Consider the following 24513-nt stretch of genomic DNA (forward strand, 5'->3'; position numbering starts at 1 on the left):
TAGGACAGTAGAAGTCTGGTTTCAAATAATTGCTTTTCTGTGAATATCATTTGAGGTTTCACATGACCTTGGGACTTTGAGTCACTTACATGTTTTAACTTCACTTTCAAGACAATGTAGCTAACTGCTTTTCCCACAACAATATCCCATAAAAGGATGGAGTTGAATGACCAGTTAATGATGTGTGTTGAGTGAGCCATGCTGTTTAGTGTATTAAAGAAATCCTCCTATTATATGAATCTTAGCAGAAGTTCTTTAGTGTCCATCTAAACAGAGATTTTGAATATGTCACATTCAGAATATTTCACTTACAACATTACATCATATTTCCAGTAGTGTACTGAATTTCCATCCAGATTGATGTGCCTAAGCTTTTAAATGTGCTTAGTCACTACCATAAAAGAATCCATTGCGCTATATTTACCTTATTTTCTTTTGCATCTGTTTTGCTATTTATTCCTATTTGAATTATCCTATTTTACATTCCAGGAAATATGACTGCTTAATCCAAGCCCAAGCACGGGAGCTGTCTCACCTCCGTCAGAAAATGCGTGAAGGCAGGGGCATATGCCACATTCTGAAGCAACATCTGGGAGATACCACCAAGTCCTTTGAGGAGTTGCTCAGATCAAATGATATTGATTATTATATGGGACAGAGCTTTCGAGATCAGCTAGCACAGGGCAGCCAATTGGCAGAGAGAATCACTCTCAAACTGGCTGGTCGTAAGTTGCTTTTACCTTCTCTTGAATTGCTGGTTTTTTTACACCATTGTACAGTACAGGGCTTTATAATGGTCATACTTATTTCTATCGGCAAATGGGTTAGGACACTCCCAATGGCTGAATGAATAAGTGCATTGCATAGTCTAGCCAGTGAGCCATATAACTTCTGTCTCTGCACTGTGCAGCAGTAGCTAATCTTAATCAACTTGGCAATAGAGAAAAAAGTTGTATTTGTGTAGTATCTTTCATGATCTTGGTGTTTCATGGCATTTCACAACCAATTAAATACACATGTGGTGTAATCACAGTAATGTAAATAAAGTGGCATTGTCTCACAATCAATAATGTGGTAAAACAATCATATGATTCATTTTGCAGACTGAAGGATAAATACTGGCCATGATTCGAGGAGAATTTTCTTGCTCTTGGGATTTTTCATGTACACGGAGAGGGGAGCAGTTTCTTCGAATGGCACCATCATTTCTCTTATATTGAAAGATCAGCCTAGATTATGTAAACTCTCTGGAGTGGTTCTTGAACCCATGACCTGGTGATTCATAACTAGCGTGCTATGACTGAGCCAAGGACGTCACACATTATTTGTTTGTGAGGATATTGGCATAGTTGAGTGTTCCAGCGTTTGCCTTGGAAAAAGTGGTGGTGAGCTGCTGCTTTGAACTGCTGTAGCCCTCCGAGTATAGCTACACCCACAGTGCTGTTAGATGAGTTTCAACACTTTGATTCTGTGACAGTGAAGGAACAGTGACTATAGTTTTAGGTCAGGCTGACTTGCAGCTTACAGGGGAACTCTGAGACGGTGATGTTGCCATGTATTTACTGCCCTGTCCTTCCAGGTCAGAGTGATTATAAATTTGTATGGTGCTATCAAAGGAGCTATGGGAGTGGCTGATGATGCACACTGTTTTGATGGTGAAGGGAATGAATGTTGAAGGTAATGGATTGGGTTCTGGTGAAGCAAGCTGGTTTTTCTGGATAGTGTCAGACTTCTTGAGCTTGGTTGGAGAATTGCACATGTTCAGGCATGTGATAGCAGTGCTATTGAATATCAAAGTGAAATGGTTAGATTCTCGCTTGTTGGGGGTGGTCATTGTCTGGCAGTTACATCATACAGATGTTATTTGCCATTTATCAACCCTAGATGTCATAGTCTGTAGGTCTTGCTGCATATGGACTTGGATTTCTTCAGTATCCAAGGAGTGACAAATGATGCTGAACATGATGCAAACATTGCCACTTCTGATCTTGTGTTAAAGGTGAGATCATTAATGAAACAGCTAAAGATGGTTTTGCCTCAGCACTAGCTTAGAAACTCCTGCAGTGAAGTCCTAGGACTGAGAAGATTGACCTCCAACAACTCCAACTATCCTTCTTTGTGCTAAGTATGACTCAAATGAACAAAACATTTTCTCCTCGATTCCCATTAACTCCAGTTTTGCTGGGGCTCCTTGATGCCATACTCTGTCAAAGCTTGACACTCTCAGCTCACTGGTGGAGTTTTACTCTTTTCTGTATGTTCGCACTGTCACTGTAATGAGATCAGGAAGCAAGTCATTTTAGTGGAACCCACACAATGTCAGTGAGCAGATTACTACTCAGTGAGAGTTTGATAGCATTGTCGACAAATCTTTACAATGCTTTGATTGAGAGGAGACTGACAGGGGCAGTATTTGCCATATTAAATGTACCTTGCATTGTGTATACCCAGGTGATGGCCTGCACTGGAACTGTACAGAACTTTTTGCTTTTCTAGAACAGCTAGTTCTGTAACACAAATCCTCAGTACTATAGCCAGAATGTTGTCAGGGCCCATAGCCTTTACAGTGTCCAGTGTCTTCAGCTGATTTTTTGATATCAAATGTAATGAATCAAATTAGTTGAAGACAGATTATCTGCAATACTGGGAACCTCACCAGGAAACCAGATAGAACATCCTTTTGACATGTCTGGCTTAGAGACATGCAAAGATACAGAAAGGATATTTAATTTCCTTTGTCCCGAATTGAAGAATTTCTATTGGTCTTTCAATTTGTAGCTGTTTGTCATGCTGGATTTGGAAATGTGGCATAGCTGGTAATTGAAAACTATTTAATTCACCTCCCTGATGTTGCACTGAGGTGATTTTTTTTGTGCTTTTTCAGGAGACCCTTTTGATAAAGGAGACCAAGAGCTGCTTGTTGTCAGGTAAGACATTACTAAACTGCTCATTCTCAGTGAAATTTCAAGTCAGTGTTTTAAACAAGTTCCATCAGTTATTTAATGGGTAATTTAGTGTGATATCAGTGGGCTGCAACTGTGATACCAGGTACAACTTTGTCTGAAATTCTTATTACTTTCACAAAGTTAACCCAATAAGTTACTGTTTCTGAATTTTGAGAGGAAAGAAGCTACTATGTGGCCAAGCTCTGTTTTCCATGCTAATTCAATCACTATATTTGTAGGAAATTGTTTGATGCTCAGAATATCGTATGAACTGAATTATCTTAGTACCAATGTAATGTGTTCCAAGTTCTGCTGATAGTGACTGGTCATTTGACTGCAATTGCAAAACATTTGAGGGAATGTTTTGAGTGTATATCAACGTGGTATACTCAGTCCTTCAAATTTGTCGGATTCAGCTGTACAGAATGGCTGCCCTGTAATTGTTGATTTATCGATGTACACCCAGTGCACCTAACCGCTTGGAACTTTGGGGCCAATATAAATGGTTGACCCTTATAGAAAGTGTTAAAACATTTGAAGGTTCACTCAATTTTTAGATGATATGAATGAAGTGCATGCAATTGTGTGGATTTTCAGCCCATACATGATAAGGAGACTGTCAGGAAGTTTGTTTTTTTAAAACTTAAGATCTATGATAGAGGAGGAAAAATGTGTATGGTAATCAGAAACAAGTGAGTGGCTTAATGATTGTTGCTGAAATTGATAATTGGTTGGAAGTGTATTACTGTCATTCTATGCTGAAAGTTAACTGATCATCATGTTGGTTCAGATCTCCTGATTGCTTCCAATACGCAAGCAGTCAATTTATAATAAAAATGAAAATCATCCTGAGAGACTGTGGCAGACCTAGAGAAGCCAGATGTACCTGAGATGCACAAGACAATATGAGAAAAAGACCACTAAGAGAAGAAACAAATTGATGTAGAAATAAGTGAAACCAAATAAGAAATAACTATTGCACTAAAAGTCAAAAAGAGCAAACACAAAGGAACACTATTTTCTGTTTCCTTTCTCTCACCTTTCTTGACTGATATTGTTGCTATCTTCCAATCCATTGTTGTTCTGAATCTAAGGAATCTTTGGAAAATTGCAACTAGGGCATCCAATAGCTCTGCAGTTACCTCTTCTAGAACATAAGTCTAAAGTTTGTGAAGTCCTGGAGACTTTCTGTTTATTGTCTTTGTAATTTCTCCAGTGCCTGTTTACTGATTGTTTTAAATTCCTCATCTCATTAACCTTGTGGTTACCCTGCACTTATGTTATTTTATATGTGTCTTGTGCCTTCCAAGTATTTTCCTGACTGCAAAATCAGTTCCAATGCAGTATGAATTGTTTTTATGCATATGCCCAATGGTAAATTAATCATACTTGACTTGGGCAAGGGAGTAGGTGCTGTGTTATCAGCAGATAGCATAACATCATTATAAATTCTCACTCCAATCAGTTAAAGTTACAGTATACAGTGACAGTATATTAAAATACAGTATAACTAGCACATTAGGAAAGTATTACTGGGTACAACAACATCAGAGAAAACAGTGTCACTAGGTTACGGTATCTTTGGGTTACGGTGCCAACTGGTTATATGATTATCATGGTGCCATAAGGGCACTGTGCCACTAGGATATAACTTCAACAGACGACTGTCATCAGAATACGTGTTACCAGGAAAAAGTAAATGAGGCTGTAGTTTCATCATTGCACAGAACCATCACCCGTATAAAATATAAATTGAGTCTATCTAAAGCACCAATGCATCCTGCAGTCCAGCAGATCTGAAGTCTCCTGCTGGCAAGGTTGCTGACCCAAATTGGTTACATCCTGAAACCACCATGCTGCCTTGGATGATAAACTGATATTCAAAATTTACACCAACTTAGAATCATAGTATCATAGAACCCTTCAGTGTTGAAGCAGGCCATTCAGCCCATCAAGTTTGCATCAACCCTCAGAAGAGCATCACACCCGGATCCATACCCCTGATCCTATCATCATAAGTCTGCATTTACCATGGTGAATCTACACATCCCCAAACACTATTGGTAATTTAGCGTTCCACCTTACCTGCACATCTTTGAATTTTTCTTATCAGAAATCCAGAGCCCTTTACAGAACAAGGTAAGAGCAGAGTGGCAATCTGACTTACACTTCTTGGGAAAATTTAGCCCAGTATTTTTTCAGATGCTGTTAAAAGATATCACCATTGTGGAGGCTTTTGTTTAGAAGATTAGAAGATCATTTGGCAGGTGTATTTTTAGTTTGGTTTGTTATGAAAGTAGCTGAACATTATCAGTTTATTCTACAAATGCTGCTGAGTATTTTCAATGTTTTCTGTTTTTGTTACCTGCATTACGATACCATTGCACACAAGGCCCATGACACTTACCTTCCTCATTTGTATTATTACAAAGCATATTTGAAAAAAATATTCTCTCTCTGTCATCTTTCCTACTAATAATCTGAGAGCTTTTAGATAATGGTTACACCACAAAACTGATTTTCTCACAGAAGGAAGAATTCCTTCAGTCTCAAACTCTGAGAGTGCCTTTTATCATGTTATTTGAAACTACATAAACAGGGAATCTTTGCATTTTAATTAATGCATAGCAACCATAGACAATCTTCATCTTTTCAATTTCAGTTATAACCTGTACTATTGCCCTTGAATTTCCAGCTAGGTTTCTCAAATGAAAGTGAAGGCTTCTTTGCGCAGATTGTGTCTGTTTACTTATAGCAGAAAAGTAGCTGTATATGGGCATATAGTATGAACAATTTTTAAAAAGTCACTTTGGTGTAAGAGTCGATAAAACCATCTGGAAAATTCTACAAAGTCCAATGGAAATCTGTTGGTTATTGCAAGCATACATGCAGTTATGAATTTCTCTTTGAAAATTTAGAGGACAGTTGAGAAATTTATTTTCTTTTGGGTGACACTTGACCTGGGTGTGTGATGGATTGAATCTTCATTGGAGCCAGCTCAACTGTTACAACAATGTGATGAGCAGAAGAGATGGTTGGCAAAAGTATTGACTTTTGCTGCCAAATGTGTGGACAGGCCAGCTGGCCATTGTGGTCTGTTTCCAAGCCATATAAACGAGCTTGAGGAAGAGATTTATGCCAATTTCTGCCTCCATATTAGAGATAAGAGCACAAAGGTTTCTGTTATTTGTTTCATGTGAAGGTCTTTCATGTTTCACCAAAGTCCACTGACTTCCTTAGGCTATGTGCCAACCAATTCAGAGAGATTCAGTGGCTCTCTACCATGCCTCCATCAGCACTGCTGAGAGTTTCCAAGACACTCCAGAGAAATTTATACGTGGTCGACGCAAATAGGCAGAACAGCAGACCAAACCGCTATGGATACACTTGATGTATTTAATGCAGATAGGTACATCACATGTTTTTGTTGCAAATCTTATACATCTCCATTACTCAGTTCACTCTTCCTTGAAGTGTAGTCCCATGGCGGTGGCCACTTTGCATGCAAGTAGCCATTTATCATATGTGACCCAAAGTCAGTCATGATAGGGACATTACAGGTGAATTTGGTTTTGTTCTTGCATGATGTATGATTTAGGGTTACAGGATAGCAATCAAAGGAATAGGTATTTTTGCTTTTTTCAGGCCAGAAGTGGTGACAATTGTCAAACATCCAATCGCTGCTGAAACTAATATAGGGTAAATTAACAGAGGTCAGGAACTGAGACTTGCAACATTCTTTGATTAAATAGCTTTATACACAGTACATTTACCAGTTAATCTACATTTAAATTGTTTTCAATGTGTTTGTGGTTTAATTTTAGATGCACAGCATTGTGGAACTGCACAAATTAGTTGATGAAATTCCCAGATTTGATTCACAATCAGTGTTCCGTTAACTGATTTCAGCCAGCTGGCAGTGGAAACAGTGCCCTGGATTTTAACAATGCCTCTGTGTATTGAGCTGGGAGGTTGTAAAATTAGGTGGAAAGAAAGGAGATGCTATACTCGTTATATTCCAAAATGCTACACTGAGCAAGCTGCTGTCCCAGCAGTGTCTACTGTGGCTTGGTGACAATGCAGGGACTGAAGAGGCAACAGTTCTTGGGGACAGGATCTCATCCTTTAAACAGACAGAGGTTTAATGTCTGGTAATAAAACTCATTTGGGGCTCTCAGAAACATTCAATATGTCAATGCCTCCAACTTCAGGTTCATGGACAAAACCACTGCTGCTGTGTAAAATGCAGGCCATTATACAGGGCCGCTGTATCATTGGGCTAGGAAGAGAATTGTATTGAGTTTGAAAATGGCCAATGATATGAAATGATATTATTAAACCAGCAGCGCTTATAAAACTGCTTCATGTTCCGCCAGCTTGGTTTGTACTGTGAACACTAATTCCAGCTGGACATGGACAATTACTTTGGGAGCCTGTTATGATTAGAGGGAATTGATGAATTGAAGTAGATTGTAAGCAACATCTTATCTTCTTCCACAGCTCTAACTGTCAGCATTGTGCCATCAGTAGCACTTGCCTTACAGCATTTTGTAATCTGGTGTGGTGAGTCTGTGTTGAAGTAGTCAGCGGCTTCACTAACTATGCTGCAGAGAGTTGAAGGGATAGTTCACATGCTTATGGGCAAGTTCTGAGATGAACAAACATTGCCTTCACTCTTTCACTGCTGGATCTCAGCAATAACTTTCAAATGAGTTGCATTCCATAACAGGAATGGTCGTGAAATACCAATAAAAATCGTGTTTTTGGTTATTTCTACACCTGAATGTGTTTAGGAGGAGTTGATTAGATTAGATTAGATTAGATTACTTACAGTGTGGAAACAGGCCCTTCGGCCCAACAAGTCCACACCGACCCTCCGAACAGCAAGCAAGCCTGAAGGGATGCAAGGTGGGTTCAAGTATTGACTGGCGGTGCAAAACTCAGGTGGGTTTGTGAGTAACTTGTTGAGTCATGAGACTGATGGTCGTTACTTTCTGATGCATAGTTTCATGGTTCTGGCTAAACTTCCTGCAAATAGCCATTTTTGTCAGAGGAGTGAAGGTTGGGTCCAAAGGGGGGGGAAAAAACCTGCAGGCCTAGTTGATCTTTTCATCCCACAATGTGAAGCACATTATTTTCTCATTATGACATTGACTTGTTTCAGTACTATTGAATATATTCATTCAATAATTACATTGTATTCTTATATTTGTAAAGTGAATAGTGAGACCTGTAGGCATGCTTGACTAATTCCCAAACTGGGATTCACACTTTGGAACATAATTTTGTTGACTCATGACAATGAGCTTTGTGGCTGATGTGCAGTTGTGCTTGAAAAATTGGTGAGTGGACATTAAGGAATGGGAACAGATCCTTAACAACTTCTTGCCACAAGCCAAGACTGCTGGATTGAGATTGCACAGGCAAGCAGTTGAGATTGTAAGCATCTAATGGACCATGATTTTGTAGATGTTACCATTTTCCATGGGGGACACAAGTTTCAGATGATATTAATAGCTTGCCTACTGTAAGGAGGCAAGAGCACAGGGCAGGTGATTGTTCGCTGAAACTAGTAGCCATTGAATCCTCTTGTGTTTACAGGCAGACAGCCTCAGGTCAGATAATTAAAGGCTTTGGAACTTTAGCTTCAGATTCAAGGCTGTGGCAGGAATTTTTTCAGATGCAGGGGGTTGAATGTGGCTGTCAGTTCTCCCTTGGAGCAGCCAAGCAAGTTTGTAAACAGGAGGGAAGGTCTACTTCTGTTCATATGTTCAAATTGTCTCTTTTTGCACAAAGCTTCCCCCAATTGTAAGCAAGATTCCTGGGAAGTGACCATGACTTTAACATCCTGAGACAATCCTACAGGCCTGAACACTTGACTCCTCCAAACATCACCTTGATGTATCCAGAGTGACAAGACATATCGACTAAATATCCTGTGGCCTTGACATGAATATATTAAAATCTCTGCTTTCCCCATTGGCTTGTATTCAGTACCTGCTGTTTGAATGTCTCTACATATGGTCTTGGCCATCAGAAACAGAAATCACTGAAAAAATTTAGCAGATTTGGCATATTAAGCCCTGAGGGCTGCAGGCTCCCCAAGCCCATGCCAGCATATAGGCTGCTACCACAACCAAACCACTATCAGCTACTAATAGTTCCTATTTGCAACTATTGATTTCCTAAGCTGACTATTACCCATTCTTTTCTCCAAATGATGATCTCTCTCTATCTCCACTATTGTTTACTCCTCCCCATGTCCCCCTACCCCATTTTCAGCATACATACATACCTTTTCCTAGCGACAATCAATTCTGAAGAAAGGTCACTGTACATGAAATATTAATTCTGCTTTCTTTCGACAGAAACTGCAGGACTCCAGCAATTTCTCTTTATGTTTCTGATTTCCAGCATCTGCCGTGTGTGTGTGTGTGTATTAGATGGATAGTCATGGCCTACTGGTGTAGAAAAGCCTTCAGAGAATAAAGAAAAATTTCAGCAGCTTTTGGTAGCTACAGATTTGACAGTGACTCTTTCTTTCTCTATTTATCTTTCTCTATCTGGTATAACATTAGATTTTATCCATACTAATTTACATTTCCTTCTTATCCTCCTGCACTACTAGTTTTACAATTGGGTAATCCTGCTAAGATACATCATTTATTACTCCATAAATATGTGAATGGGGAAAAAAACAGATAGACAAATGTAAGCCTCTTACAATCAGCAACCAAGGCAATTATAATGAGGAACAAAGAAATGGCAAAAGACTTGAAGGCACCAGGCAAAGTGTAATTGAATACTCCTCACTTGCCTAGATGAGTACAGTTGCAAAAACACTTAAAGCTGGGGCAAAATAGCCTGCTTGATTGGAATCCTATCTGCCATCTTAAACATTTGGTGTCTGTACTACTGGTGCCCAGCAACAGTACTGCATGCTATCTGCAAGATGCAGTCCAATAACTTGATAGCCCAACAAAGATAGCAAACCTATGAGAATACCACAACTTACTAGTTTCACTCCAATGCACACACCACCCTGTCTTAAAATGATACTGTTCCTTCAGTGTCACTGTCAGAATCATGGAATTTCCTCCCAAACATCACTTTGGGTTTACTTAAATCTAATGCAGCGCAGTGGTTCACACAGGCAGTGGGGCAGCATGTTCAATGAATGATAAAATATCCACTGTAACAGTTTCCTAGATGTGGCCAAAAAATTTAAATAGTTGAAATGTTGATCAACTTAAGGATTAGTTCACAATCTGTCATCAATATATCAGCATATAGAGACATTTTCTTTCAAGAAGCCTAAATTTGCTTATTTAACTACTAATTCTAAGAAATAGAAGATAACTGTTGTTAAATTTGCCCACTTTAATGATCAAATAGGGAATTCACAATTGAATTGAATAATAAACTAGTCAAGGAAAATGGGTATTAAAATAAGGACATTAATTGATGAACTGACCAACAGCAAATCTGTAAAGGTGTAAGAACATCTGAAATAAGAGCAGGAGTAAGCATTCAACCAGCAGTACCATTTAATAAGACAATCACTGATCTATCTCAGCACTGTCTTGTATAATACCCTACCCCCGATGTTTTAATATATCTATCAATCACTTTTTAACACCAACCAAAGGGAGCGCACAGTGCTGGATCTAATTCTGGTGAACAAAAGGATACAAGATTGAGAGGGGATGAGCAGGGTGGATTGGAAGCAGCTATTTTGAAGGGTCAGTAACAAGGGGGCATAATATTAAGGTGAGAGGCAGGACATTTATAGGAGATTTGTGGAAAAGTATTTTCACCCAGATGGTGGTGGGAATCTGTAATGTCCACCTGGAAGGGTAATAAAGGTGAGAAACTTTACAACTTTAAAATGTACATGGATGATCACTTGAAATGACTTAGTGTTAAAGGCTATGGTAAAACAAAAAACTGCAGTTGCTGGGGATCTGAAACACAAACAAAAATTGTTGGAGAAACTCAGCAGGTCTGGCAGCATCTGTGGGAAGAAAGTAGAGTTAATGTTTCGAGTGTACACGACTCTTCATCAGAACGTCACCAGACTCAAAATGCTAACTCTGCTTTCTTCACACAAATACTGCCAGATCTGCTGAGTTGCTTCAGAGCCTCTATCTTTGATATGTGCTGGAAAGTTCTCCACAGGCTTGAAGGGCTCTTCTGTGCTGTGTGACTCTGAGACAGTCTTGAACCTACTCAACAATGAGTGTTCTCAGCACCCCCCCATCATAGAGTTACAAAAATTCATCAGCATCCGCATAAAGCAATTCCTCCTTGTCTGGGTTTTAAATAACCTTCTCTGTATTGTGACACTGCATTCCTTGGTTCTTCAGATGTAAATAAGATTTCAGGGTTGCCAACTGCTCCATAATGAAAGAGCCCAACACCATCTTGTTTAGAAAATAAACATAAGGTGATGAGGTCGATTTCTCCAAGATATAAACTAATGGTTAATATCGTTTGCCAGTTAGTTGTATTTGTTATTTAAATGTACCAATCTTGAAAGACTTTTAATCTTTCAAAAATTCTATTTTGAAGCATGGAAATTACTAGTTCCTTCCTTTCTCAAGCTTATTATAGAGTAGTAAAGAGCAGTTGCATTGTGGGCCAGCCCCATAACACTTATGAAGGAGTGGCTCTGTTTCCTTAAAACTACCATTACATTTGGAGAAAGCAAAAACAGGACTCTCAAACTAGAAGTGGGTTTTCTTCATCATCTTGTCTGCCCCTTCGAGAACATGTCCAATTTTTATTCCATTATATTAACCAGGACAACAATGTAGCAAATCAATAGGACCATATGGATTCATGCTGCTTTTTCAGTTTGTACGTATAATCACACACAGCTTTACTAACATTCTGCTACTGAACATCCAGAGTATGTAAAGAAATATTTGTATCAGTGCTAGATTTTGTGAAAATTACTGTGATGTATTCATGCTTAAACATTCTTTCCTTACTGAGCTATTCAAGGAAGGGAGTTGTATGAACAGATGGTTTAACCTTGCATGCCACTTGCTACTAAGAGTTGTAGGAGCAGAAGGTGAAGAGAATAATAGCCAGGTGGATTTCTCTACCAGAGTAGCCATAGAAAAAATAATGATCAAAAAGGGGACGAAGTAGTCTGCCATATACTGAAACTCATACATACTTTGCTTTTTTGTGCACTGTTGTAACTTGCTACACCCTAAACCTTGCACACACCTATCATTTGGTAAGCTTTATACATGGAACTTTTTGCAAAGATTACTAAGTTTGCACTGGATGCAGAACAACATGGATGAGACCATCAGGATGACCATCACTGAGCACTCCTCAGTGATAGCTGCAGGATTTGTCAAAAGTCAGTTTTTCGATTTGTTTACTCAAACTGCTTTTGTCACCACTACCCTACCCCCTCCTCCCCCATACTGGCAGACAAATGACAAAACCTTTAATTTAGTACCTATCCCACAATAGATTACACAATCTTGTAAACATTAATCATCTGAATGACCAAAACAATTGCATTATTTCCTGTATGACCATGAATGAGAAAATCCTATTCAAGCCAAAGAACTCAAAAGTGAACAGAAGCCTGTAATTTCTTACATCGTGCTTCTGGATGTCAGAGTGCACCATTCTTTGTCTGATAGCAATCTTCCTTCAAAATCAGGAGGTTGTTTGTTTTGGATCCACTCCAGACTTGAGCACATAATTTAGGCTGATACTTCAGTGCAGTGCTAAGGGAGTGCTGCATTGTCAGTGTTGCTATGCTTCAGGTTAAACCAAAACCAAAGAGTCATAGAGATGCACGGCACAGAAACAGACCCTTCCATGTAATTCACCAATGCAAACCAGATATCCTAAATTGATCTAGTCACAATTGTCAGCATTTGGCTCATATCCCTCTTAAACCCTTCCTATTCATGAAAACATCCAGATGCCTTTTAAATGTTATACGTCATCCCTCTCAAGTTACTATGAAAGATCCTATGGCTCTTTTCAAACAAATACCCCACTGTGCTCATGGATTATGTGGAGCTGCTCTTCTCCATGTTCCTTTGTATTAGCAGAGGGCTACCTGGCAGGCCCATTAAAGCATCAGTGTCTTAGTTTGAATGTCAATTCAAGATCCCTGAAGAAGGGCTTATGCCTGAAACGTCGAATTTCCTGTTCCTTGGATGCTGCCTGACCTGCTGCGCTTTTCCAGCAACACATTTTCAGCTCTGATCTCCAGCATCTGCAGACCTCGCTTTCTCCTTGAATGTCAATTCAGCCTTGGCCTGTAATCAAAGTGTACAAGGGGCTCTTGTGGTACAGTGATAGTGCCCATACCTGAGAGCCAGGAGGCCTGGGTTCAACTTCCAGAGAATTGTCATAACATCTTTGAACAGGTTGATCAAATAATAAGTAATCCCTCATTTTGCCTACCCATTCAACCTATCAATATTTTTGTAATTTTATGCTTCATTTACACTGCTACAATATTGTCTATATCTATTTCATTCTCAAACTCTGTGCTATAATCTAAGTAGTTAACAAATTAGATGATTAGTTGAGGTCCAATCACAGACCCATGTGAGACAGCATTAGATACAGCCTGCCAATTAAATTACTTACCCATTATCCTTGATCTGATTCCTACTTCTCAGCCAATTGCCTGAAAAAAGTCAAAATTTTACCTTTTAGTTTACCTGAGCTTCAACTTTAGTTAATTTCTTATGAGGCAATTTATCTACGATCTTCAAAACGTTGTTGTGGTTCTGTTCGCCGAGCTGGGAGTTTTTGTTGCAAACGTTTCGTACCCTTTCTAGGTGACATCTTCAGTGCTTGGAAGCCTCCTGTGAAGCGCTTCTGTGCTGATTCTTCCGGCATTTGTACTGGTTTGAATCTGCCGCTTCCAGTTGTCAGTTGCCATCTGTTGCAGTGGTCGGTATATAGGGTCTAGTTCGATGTGTCTGTTGATAGAATTTGTGGATGAGTGCCATGCCTCTAGGAATTCCCTGGCTGTTCTCTGTTTGGCCTGCCCTATAATAGTGGTGTTGTCCCAATCGAATTCATGTTGTTTGTCATCTGAGTGTATGGCTACTAGGGATAGCTGGTCGTGTCGTTTTGTGGCTAGTTGGACAAAGGACCCGATACCCAGCAGGAGCAAAACCAACGTAGTGTACAAAATCCCATGCAAGGACTGCACAAAACACTACATAGGACAAACAGGAAGACAGCTAACAACCCGCATCCATGAACACCAACTAGCCATGAAACGACACGACCAGCTATCCTTAGTAGCCATACACTTAGATGACAAACAACACGAATTCATTTGGGACAACACCACTATTATAGGGCAGGCCAAACAGAGAACAGCCAGGGAATTCCTAGAGTCATGGCACTCATCCACAAATTCTATCAACAGACACATCGAACTAGACCCTATATACCGACCACTGCAGCGGACAGCAACTGACAACCGGAAGCGGCAGATTCAAACCAGTATAAATGCCAGAGGAATCAGCACAGAAGCGCTTCACAGGAGGCTCCCAAGTACTGAAGATGTCACCTAGAAAGGGGATGAAACGTTTGCAACAAAAACTCCCAGCTCGGCGAACAGAACCACAACAACGAGCACCCGAGCTACAAATCTTCTCACAAACTTTGATCTTCAAAATGTCTATGCAATTAACTTCCATAGATATCCCTCTGTCCACTACATTAAACACATCTTCAAAAAATTTACAAAATCACAAAAGTGTTATGGAGCAGGAAGTGGCCATTTGGTCCGTTGTGCTTGCAATGGCTCAATAAATAAGCATCATTATTACCTAGTGCCAATCTCCTGCTTTTCTCCCCCCATACTCTTGCACATTTCTTATCCAAATATCCTCTTGATTGAATTGTTCAATCATTCTTGACTTATCTAATATAAATCCATGCTATTTAATGTCACACCAGCTGAAAGTTTTCAAGGTGTTTAGATGTTTATTAATCTTTAATTGTAGTTTCTGCTAATTTCCCAATGACTGACTGACATTAGGCTAGCTGATGTAAATAATAAAACAAAGAACTGCAGATGTTGGAGGTCTGAAACAAAAACATAAATTCTTGGTGAACCCCAGTAGGTCTGGCAGTATCTGTGCGGAGAAAGCAGAGTTAATGTTCAGAGTCTGATGAAGAGTTTTGCAGCAATTTCTGTTTTTCTAACTGATTTATAGTTTCAGTTTTTGCTGTCTTGCCTTTTTAAAAATAACAGTCCAATGTTATTTGAACATTTCCCAAGTGAAGAGAATTTTGGAAAATTTCAGGTTGGACATCTGAAATGTTCTTGCCTCCTTTCTTTAAAAACCTGCTGGGAAGAAAATCTGGTTTTTCAACTTTAGAATCCATTGCCATTATTTCCTTCTTCACTGTTAATTTGCTTATATCAATGTGAACGAGTTTTTGTTCCTGATTCATTAGTAGTTTTCTAAAGATATCTTCCACTAATGATAATAGCACAAAGCAATTATTTCATTCCAATCACCTCAATGTTCTGAAATTGTCCCTATTAAATTTATCATCACCTTGCCTGATGCAGCAACTTTCAGTCATTTGCTTATTTAAAGGCTATAACCCTAATTTCCAAACTACCCACTATCCCAACAAATCTACTCATGTTACATGCAAGTTGTGATACTGAATTACCTGTGGATACTTAAATTAATTGTGCCAGCAATGGCAGGTTAAATCCTGGACCCTAGAATAAAAGGGCCTCCAACATGACATTCAGAGTCATAGTGATTAAAAATAGCATCTCCCTCAAACTGTACCTCAAATCACAGCTGTTGAAAGGAATTTCTGCAACTTTACTGGATCAGATTCCTGCAAGCCTGTATTATATTTATTTTGGAGGCTCAATCAGATTTTCAGCTGTAGATATTCAGTCATTGAGTGTATTTAAGATAGGCGTTAATGGGTTTTTGGATACGAAGGGAATTGAAGATTAAGGAACTAATCCAGGAATGTTATGTTGAGATAGATGATTGTTTTATTGAATAGCAGTACAGATCCAATTTCTTGTGACCAATGTAAGAAGCTTTTGCATCATGTGCTTAATTGTTTTACAATGGTAATCAGCAGAATCATCAGTTTGTTTTCAGAAAATCTTGGGAAAAGGGTGATAATGCGATTGAGTATATTGTGTCAAACTTCTATAAGTATGTGGAGGGGTTAGTTTTCTTTCTGTGGTGGATCGCTGACTGACACATTGATACAAAATTGCTTTCACGTGATTTTAACTTATTTTCAATGGGCTAATGTCCATACTAAAATAACACACACTATATTAGTCAATGTAATACCAGAGTGATTGAAACCTCTTGGATCTATTTGGTGTGTGAGATCTGACACTGCTCACAATCTGCACTGGCTACAAGTCAGATTGCCTGTATCAGAAAAACAACATGAATATTTAAACGTTGCAATCAAAGCTCTCATTCTTTGAGCACAAATGCCATGCCCCACTTCTCCATAATGGTTTACCATAAATGTGAGCACTGACAGTCGCCTTTCTCTCTGGCCATGGGTTAGAAGTGTTGCAGTATCTGCATCCTGAAAATGCAGCAAAATCAAATTACTAACATTGCTGAACAACAATGACAATCCCTGCATATACTTGTGGAGGATTTGTAAAATAAATGCACTTTATTAATATCAGCCTTTTCCAAGGTTCTCTTTATACTAAATATGCACCTGTCAAGTTTAACGACTATCACTGTAAAGCAAGAAATTGGAGTATGCAAGATCTTGTTGCATTGACCATAGAATCAGAAGTTGTCCATTCATCACTTTGTGAGGACATTCTTCAGCATAGGTATTGCACTTGCTGGACATATCTTGTAGATTCTGGTTTGATGCTTGGCTGGCATTAAGCCTTTGAAGATTTAGCACTACCATTGTAACCACTTCAAATCTTATTTATTATAACTTCAGGTGAAATTTGCCTGACTCTATTCATCCTGTTTTGGTTTTGTTTTGGAGAAATTATTCGCAAATAAACAATAGCATACCAACAAACTATTGATCAATCTGCAACAGAACGCTGAATGCCCAGTTTAAAAAATAATAAAAATAGTAAAATGTTAGGATTGTTGAAATACTTTTCATTGTGAACAGGACTAGGCCATTTTGTCCCAGCATCTGGCCTGTCATTCAGTGAGATTGTGGCAGTACTACTCTACATATCTATCCTTGCTTAAATCTTTTGACATAGAATCATAGAGAATAGAGGCAGGAGTAGGTCATTTGGCTCTGCAAGGCTACTCCACCATTCAATATTACTATGTCTGGTCATCACATTCATTCTCTGTCTCCAGTACTGCCATACCAGGAATTGGTCTTGTTAATCTCCTTGAAATCACTCCATAGCCAGAAGATATTCCCACTGGTAAGGAGACCAAAACTGCACACAATTCTCCAGGTGTAGTCTTACAAAGACCCTGTACAATTGCAGCAAGACTTCCTTGGTCCTGTGCTCTAATCTCTTGCTCCTTCACTGCCTGCTGAACCCGCATGCTTACTTTCAGCAAAGCACAAGGGCACCCAGCTCTAATTGCACTTCCATCTTTCCCAATCTATCGCCATTCGTATAATCATTTTGTTGCCGAAGTGGATAGTGTCACATTCATCCACATCATACATAATCTGCCATGCATTTTCCCACTCATTCAATTTGTCCAAATCACACTGAAGCCTCTGCATCCTCCTCAGAGCTCATCCTCCCAACCAGCTTTGTTTTGCCTGCAAACTTGGAAATGCTTTCTTGATCTGTTGCAGTCCATTTTGTGTATGAACCCCCATAATGCTGTTGAGGAGGAAGTTCTAGTATTTTGACCCAGCGTTGAGGGAGTGGTGATTTATTTCCAAAACTAGATGGTATGCGGATTGTATAGGGAAACTTGCACATATCTGCTGCCCTTGTCCGTCTAGATGGTAGTAGCTGTGTGTTTGGAAGGTGCTATCATGAGAAGCCAGAGTGAATTTCTGCACTGCATTTTGTTGATGGTACTCACTGCTGCAACTGTGTATCCGTGATGAAGCGTATGAATGTTAAAGGGTGCCAGTCAAGCAAGTTGCTTGAGTATTGTTGGAGCTACATTTATCCAGGCAAATTGGGAGAATGCCATCACACTCCTGACTTGTAGATGTTCAACTAATTTTAGGAAGTAAGGAGGTGATTTATTCATTGCAGCATTCCTAGCCTCTGATCTGCTTTTGTAGCCACAGCATATATATGACAAGTTCAGTTCGATTTCTGGTCAATGGGATCTCCCAGGATATTGATAGCGAAGGATTCAGCAATGGTAATGCTTTCAAATGTAATTGGGCAATGGTTACATTCTCTCGTTGGATATGATTATTGCCTGGTACTTTATAATGTGATGCAACTTGCCACTTATCAGCCCAACTTAGACATTGACCAGGATTTGCTGCATTTGAACATGGACTGCTTCAGTGTCTGTCAAGTCTTAGCTGTTGCTGAACATTGTGCAATCATCAGCAATCTTCCCCATTTCTGACCTTTGTGGTAGAGGAAAGGTCAGTGATGAAGTCGCTCGATAGTTGGACCAAGGAACTTTCAACAACCTTGACCATGTTCCTGTGTGCTGGATATGACTCCAAACAGTGGAGTGTTTTCTGATTCCACTTTTTGTAGGGCTTCTCAATGCCACATTCAATCAAATGCTGCCTCAATGTCAAGGCTGGTCACTATCACTTCGCCTCTGGAATTTGGCTCCTTAATCCATGTTTGAACCAAGGTTGTAATGAGGTTAGGAGGTGAGTGGTCTTAGTAGTATCCAAACTGCATATCACTGCAGATTATTGCTATGCAAGTCCGGTTTGATAGCTTTATTGATGACTCCTTCCGTCAGCTCACTGGTGATTGAGAATAGACTGATAGGGCGGTAATTGGCTGGTTTGAATTAGTCTTGCCTTCTGTGTACAGGACATACAGTATCTGGGCAATTTTCCACATTGTTGGATAGATGCAAGTGCTGTAACTGTATTAGAACAGCTTGGCTATGGAAGCAACACATTCTGGAGCACAACTCTTCAGGACTATCCAGAATGTTGACAGTCAATAGCCTTTGCAGTATCCGATGCTTTCAGCCGCTTCTTGATGTTATGTGGAACAAATTGAATTGGTAACCTGCAAATCATCTGCGACATTTTTCTTCCCACTCCCACTCTGTTACCTCTGGTTTCCATCAAGAATCAATTCTTGGCTTACTCGTATTTAGCATCACATGATGTCCCTGAGTGACGACATCTGAAACACAGTGCCAGTTGTCATGCGTACACTAATGAAAGCCATCTCTGCCTCACCACCAGCTCTCCCATTTCCTCCACTGTCTATAAGCTGTCCGACTGGCTGTCTGATGTCCGTTATTGGATGAGCAACAATTTCATAGAATCATAGAGGTCTACAGCGCAGAAATAGTTCTTCAGTCCATTAAGGCTGTGCTGATCAAAAGTAACCACCTAACTGTTCTAATCCTCTTTTTTAGCATTTGGCACAAAGTCTTGTATGTCTTGGCATTGCAAGTGTATATCTAAACTCTGCTTAAATGTTATGAGGGTTTCTGCCTCCACTACCCTTACAGGCAATGAGCTCCAAATTTTCACCATGTTTCCTAACATCCCCTCTAAACATCCTGCCCCTCCCTTAGCTTAAATCTGTATCTCCTTGTCATTGATACATTCACCAAGGAGAAAATTCCTTCCTACCCTGTTTATGCACCTCATAACTTTATGCTTCTCAAACATGTACCCCTGTCTCCTCTGCTCCAAAGAAAACAATCCCAGTTTATCTGATACACATATACACACACTCTCACAGATGCTCATAACCCCTCCCGAGACACACACACACAGACACACACACACACACACACACACATATATATATTGGTGGCATATGTTACCCCACAACAAGCTTCTCACCATGATCAATTACCACTAAGTCTGATTACTTTGACAGTCTTAAAATCATCTGGCTCTGTCACTGCTCAGCTTACCTGCTACTGAAACATCTGTTCATGCCTTGGTTAGCTTTAGATTTGACTATGATAATGCTATACTGGTCAGCCTCCCATATATACCTTTTATAAACTCGAGGCCATCCAAAATTCTGGTGTTGATTTGATTATTCATTGTAAGTCCTGTACATCTCCTTTGCACTCATTGATCTTCATTGGTACTGGATAAGATCATTTTAAAATTTTCATCCTCAATTTCAAAATTCCTCCTAGGCTTCATAACCCTCTGAGATTGCTGTACTCCTCTAACTCTGGCCTCTTGAGCATCCCTGAGTGTAATTTTGCCACAAATGGTGGGCTTCCCCCACCCCAGCTATAAAAAGTATTTTCTCCATAAACTTGTCTGCATCGACTCTTTTAAACCTATCTCTATGATTAAAGTTTTGGTCATCTGTTTAAAATGTGGCTGATTTGGGTTTATTATAATCTTATTGTGAAATGCCTTGGGATTTTAAAGATGCTACAGGAATACAGTTTGTTTTTGTCATTCACTGGCAGGAAATCAACTTTCAGATTAAACTCAATACTATCAATTAATGGCTTCTCCTGATCCTATGACCACTTCTTTCTTGGTAGACTGTCTTTCTGGCACCAAAAATGCAGGAGCCATAACTTCTCTGACTGAACCAAAAGGAGAATGAAACTATAATTTCCCTCATCACATGTTCATTTTTTTATTTACCACTTTTTCCATCAGTCTTGTGCTCATTCCAACTGGTGTCCCCCTCCATGACTCGCTATCTGTTCTCCATCTATTTCTGTTTACTATCTGCTTCCCATTTCTGAAGAGAGATTTGGGATATTTTCTGTATTAAAGATTTAGCTATCATTTAATAATAGTAAACACTAATGGTCGGTTACAATGGAATGTTACAAAATAGTCTTCTGTTGTTTGGGTATGTTTTACTTCCTGGCAATATCAGCAAACCTGACCCATATAAACACAAACCATATGTAGTTCAGAAAATGCTGGATGGTTGATGTATCACTGCTTTTCAGAACAATTGCCTCAGTCTGTGATGTTGCTGTCATTCTTATTCAGAAGCATCTTGCCCCATCACTCCACCTCTGTCCAAAATTCTTTGGGATTGGGTCTGATCATTACTGGCTTTAAGGAAAAAGTGAGGACTGCAGATGCTGGAGATCAGAACTGAAAATGTGTTGCTGGAAAAGCACAGCAGGTCAGGCAGCATCCAAGGAGCAGGCGAATCGACATTTCGGGCATGAGCCCTTCTTCAGGAATGAGGAAGCTGTGCCAAGCAGGCTAAGATAAAAGATAGGGAGGAGGGACTTTGGGGAGGGGCGTTGGAAATGCGATAGGTGGAAGGAGGTCAAGGTGAGGGTGATAGGCCGGAGTGGGGGTGGGGGCGGAGAGGTCAGGAAGAGGATTGCAGGTTAGGAAGGCGGTGCTGAGTTCGAGGAATTTCACTGAGACAAGTTTCCTCATTTCCCCTCCCCCCACTTTGTCTCAGTCAAATCCCTCGAACTCAGCACCGCCTTCCTAACCTGCAATCTTCTTCCTGACCTCTCCGCCCCCACCCCCTCTCTGGCCTATCACCCTCACCTTGACCTCCTTCCACCTATAACATTTCCAACACCCCTCCCCCAAGTCCCTCCTCCCTACCTTTTATCTTAGCCTGCTGGACACACGTTCCTCATTCCTGAAGAAGGGCTTATGCCCGAAACGTCGATTCTCCTGCTGCGCTTTTCCAGCAACACATTTTCAGCTCATTACTGGCTTTAGCCAGACCTTTTTGAAATTATTTCTGATTATCTTTAGGGAAATAACCACAATTGTACTCCGATTGGATTATTGCCAATAATTCTGTACTTGAGTGGATTATCCTGTAGGGAGTGGGGGATTTTATCTATTGAGGTCTACTCTCTGTGGTACATCTGTGCTTTGTAATCAGTGTGCAGCTGCTAACCAGCAACTGTCAATTTTTACATCCACTTATATTCATTCAGTTGCAATCTTATTTACAAAAGGTAATATTTAATCAGTTTGTTGCTTTTTGAGGAACGTTCCAGAATTTGCTATTGGACAAATCAGTTGACCTTTAGCCTTTTTGGCAGTGTGTTGATATGCTTTGACGTTTGTGTTAAGCCGCAGGGAGGGAAGGCAGCAGGGGAGGAGTAATGATTCTGTTAACAGTTTAAACTGGACAAGACTGAGAAACAGAGAAAGCAAATCCTGACGGGCAAAGAACTGCAGCTTGTTGACTTTGACTGGGACAGTGTCTTCAGCACTATGAATAGTCAGAAAATAATGGATCTGAGCTTTTCTCTGTATAGAACTGTCGCAATCAACTAACTCACTGTTCCTACTTGGCATATGTGAAGGTGGATGCGGATGTCCAATCGTATCATTCTTTCCCTCTTCATGGAGCTTGATTTTCTGTCGTTTTTATTAAGGTGAAGTAAATGCTCACAGTGTTTCTCATTGAATGCCTCGAGGTTCTTCTGACTGAGAGATGGCTCCTCTGTGGTTGGCTATGCTGTCAAGGAGCAGCCCTATCTACAGAGATTCCCTCTTTTCCTTCTCCTTGTATAGTGCCCGTAACCTGGAGAAGGAAATGAGTTTACTTCGCAAACAGATGGAGAAAGAACGAAGTCTGCTATATGAGCAACTGAGAAATTTAAGACAGCAGCAGCAGATTCTGGCTGCAAACAGCAGAGAGGAACTAAACAAGTAAGGAGCACACTCTAGCTTTATCTTAATTGGTGAGGCAATTGATTGTACCCTGAAGACCCTTTATTTAAACAAGCTGTCAAATGCGTAAATAAAATGCTAGTTATGGTTTTTTTGTGAAATATGATGTCTCTGCAAACATGTGGAAACTTAGCCAGTTAAAGATTGAAGAAAGGGAAAGTTGCAGACTCAGTATGACGGTATCAGTTTGAAATGTGGTTAATCAATGAAAATGTCATCAAAGTTCATTGTTCTGTGAGTGCGAAGTCAATATCTGTGACGTAATGAGATTGATGGGGTTTACTTCATTGCAAATTTTAGATGCTGGGCCTTGATTTAGGAAGACGGAGGTGTGTTTTTATTGTTGTTAAACTGCAGTAGTTCCATATGTTGTCATTTATGAGTCATATACAAATTAATACTGTTGTTCTACATAGATTAATTACATTGTACATATAGGTTAAAAATGTCGGTATTGTGTATATTGTGATAGTCTTTGTACATATGGGTTAACATTTTCCATGTAAGTTGTTGCAATCTCTATTGCTGATTAATATAGTTATTGCATGTATGTTATCATAGGTTAATGTGTTTTTGGGTTATTACAGGTTAATATGGTCAGTCTGTTTAAGTTATTATGGTTTATAAATTAATACTGCTGCTGTATGTATGTACACAGATCAATTAATACACTACATATATACATAGGTTATTACAGCTACTATTTGTAAACGTTAATCTCTATATTAATGTTCTCGCACATGCAACTCATTTTGCATTTAGGTTAATACAATGCTATATATACCAGATAACAATCAGAGAGTCATTAGATTCATACAGCACAGAAACGGGCGTTTCAGCCCAACTCTTCCATGCTGATCAGGTTTCCTATATTGAATTAGTCCCATTTGCCTGTGTTTGGCTCCTATCTCTCTCAATCTTTCCTATCCTTGAATACAGATGTAGGTGAAGTTACCATATGAAGTGAAAGCAGATACTGTATTCACAGTTTCATGCAATAGTTGTAAATACAGGTTAATACTGCATCCAGGATTTTGTTTTATGCAAGGCACCAGGAGTTGTATTTTCAAAGCATGTGACTGTATTAAATGCAGCTGAATGCATTTTTTTGATACTTTTTTTGTATCAAAAGGTTACTCTAGTTTTTGTATTTGCAGGTTAACATATTCATATTTATGCCATATGCCTACCCAGATGCTATATACTTAGATCGATATAATCGCTGTAAGTGCAGGTTATATCACTATTTATTCTGATTAAGTGTCTTGTCTTAGTGCATGTGTAGGTTGATTTACTCCATACAGCTACTTCATACAATGCTTGCCCAAAAAGGCTAAAGTAATTGCTATGTTTACAGGTCATGGCTATTACTTATTTTATATACTGAATGTATATATAATATATGCAACTCTGAAGCTGTTTACACAAGTTAAAGCACTTACTGTACAGTTATACAATTGGTGTTTACAGTATTTTGTCTCTGTCAACATAAATTAATGTCCTAAATGTATAGTACATATAATAGAGTAAGTACAGGTTAATGTACTTATGTATAATTAGTGTGATCGTTGTATATACAAATTAATATTGTTACTATATATCAACACAATGAAGAAAAAACTATGCAAAACAGTTCATTTATTTGTTGTATGTACAAATTAGTCTCATCTGGACTGGTACAAATTACGCAAGTTTTATTATATAATCTCTATACAGGCTAATACAGACTGGTTGGTACAGACCATTTGCAGAGAGATTAACAATT

General features: G+C 39.3%; 1 protein-coding gene across 11 annotated transcripts in view; it reads left to right on the top strand.

Moving 5' to 3' along the window:
* The window catches only part of pde4dip (phosphodiesterase 4D interacting protein), a 465593-nt gene that overhangs the window by 386266 nt on the left and 54814 nt on the right, over nt 1-24513 (top strand). For all 11 annotated transcript variants that reach the window (XM_060830337.1, XM_060830338.1, XM_060830339.1 and 8 more), the window contains 2 exons: nt 490-725; nt 2885-2927. In XM_060830337.1, the coding sequence (XP_060686320.1) occupies nt 490-725; nt 2885-2927 (279 nt within the window). The remainder of the gene's footprint in view (nt 1-489; nt 726-2884; nt 2928-24513) is intronic.

The sequence above is a fragment of the Hemiscyllium ocellatum genome, chromosome 9, assembly GCF_020745735.1.
Source record: "Hemiscyllium ocellatum isolate sHemOce1 chromosome 9, sHemOce1.pat.X.cur, whole genome shotgun sequence".
Classification (NCBI taxonomy): Eukaryota; Metazoa; Chordata; class Chondrichthyes; order Orectolobiformes; family Hemiscylliidae; genus Hemiscyllium; species Hemiscyllium ocellatum.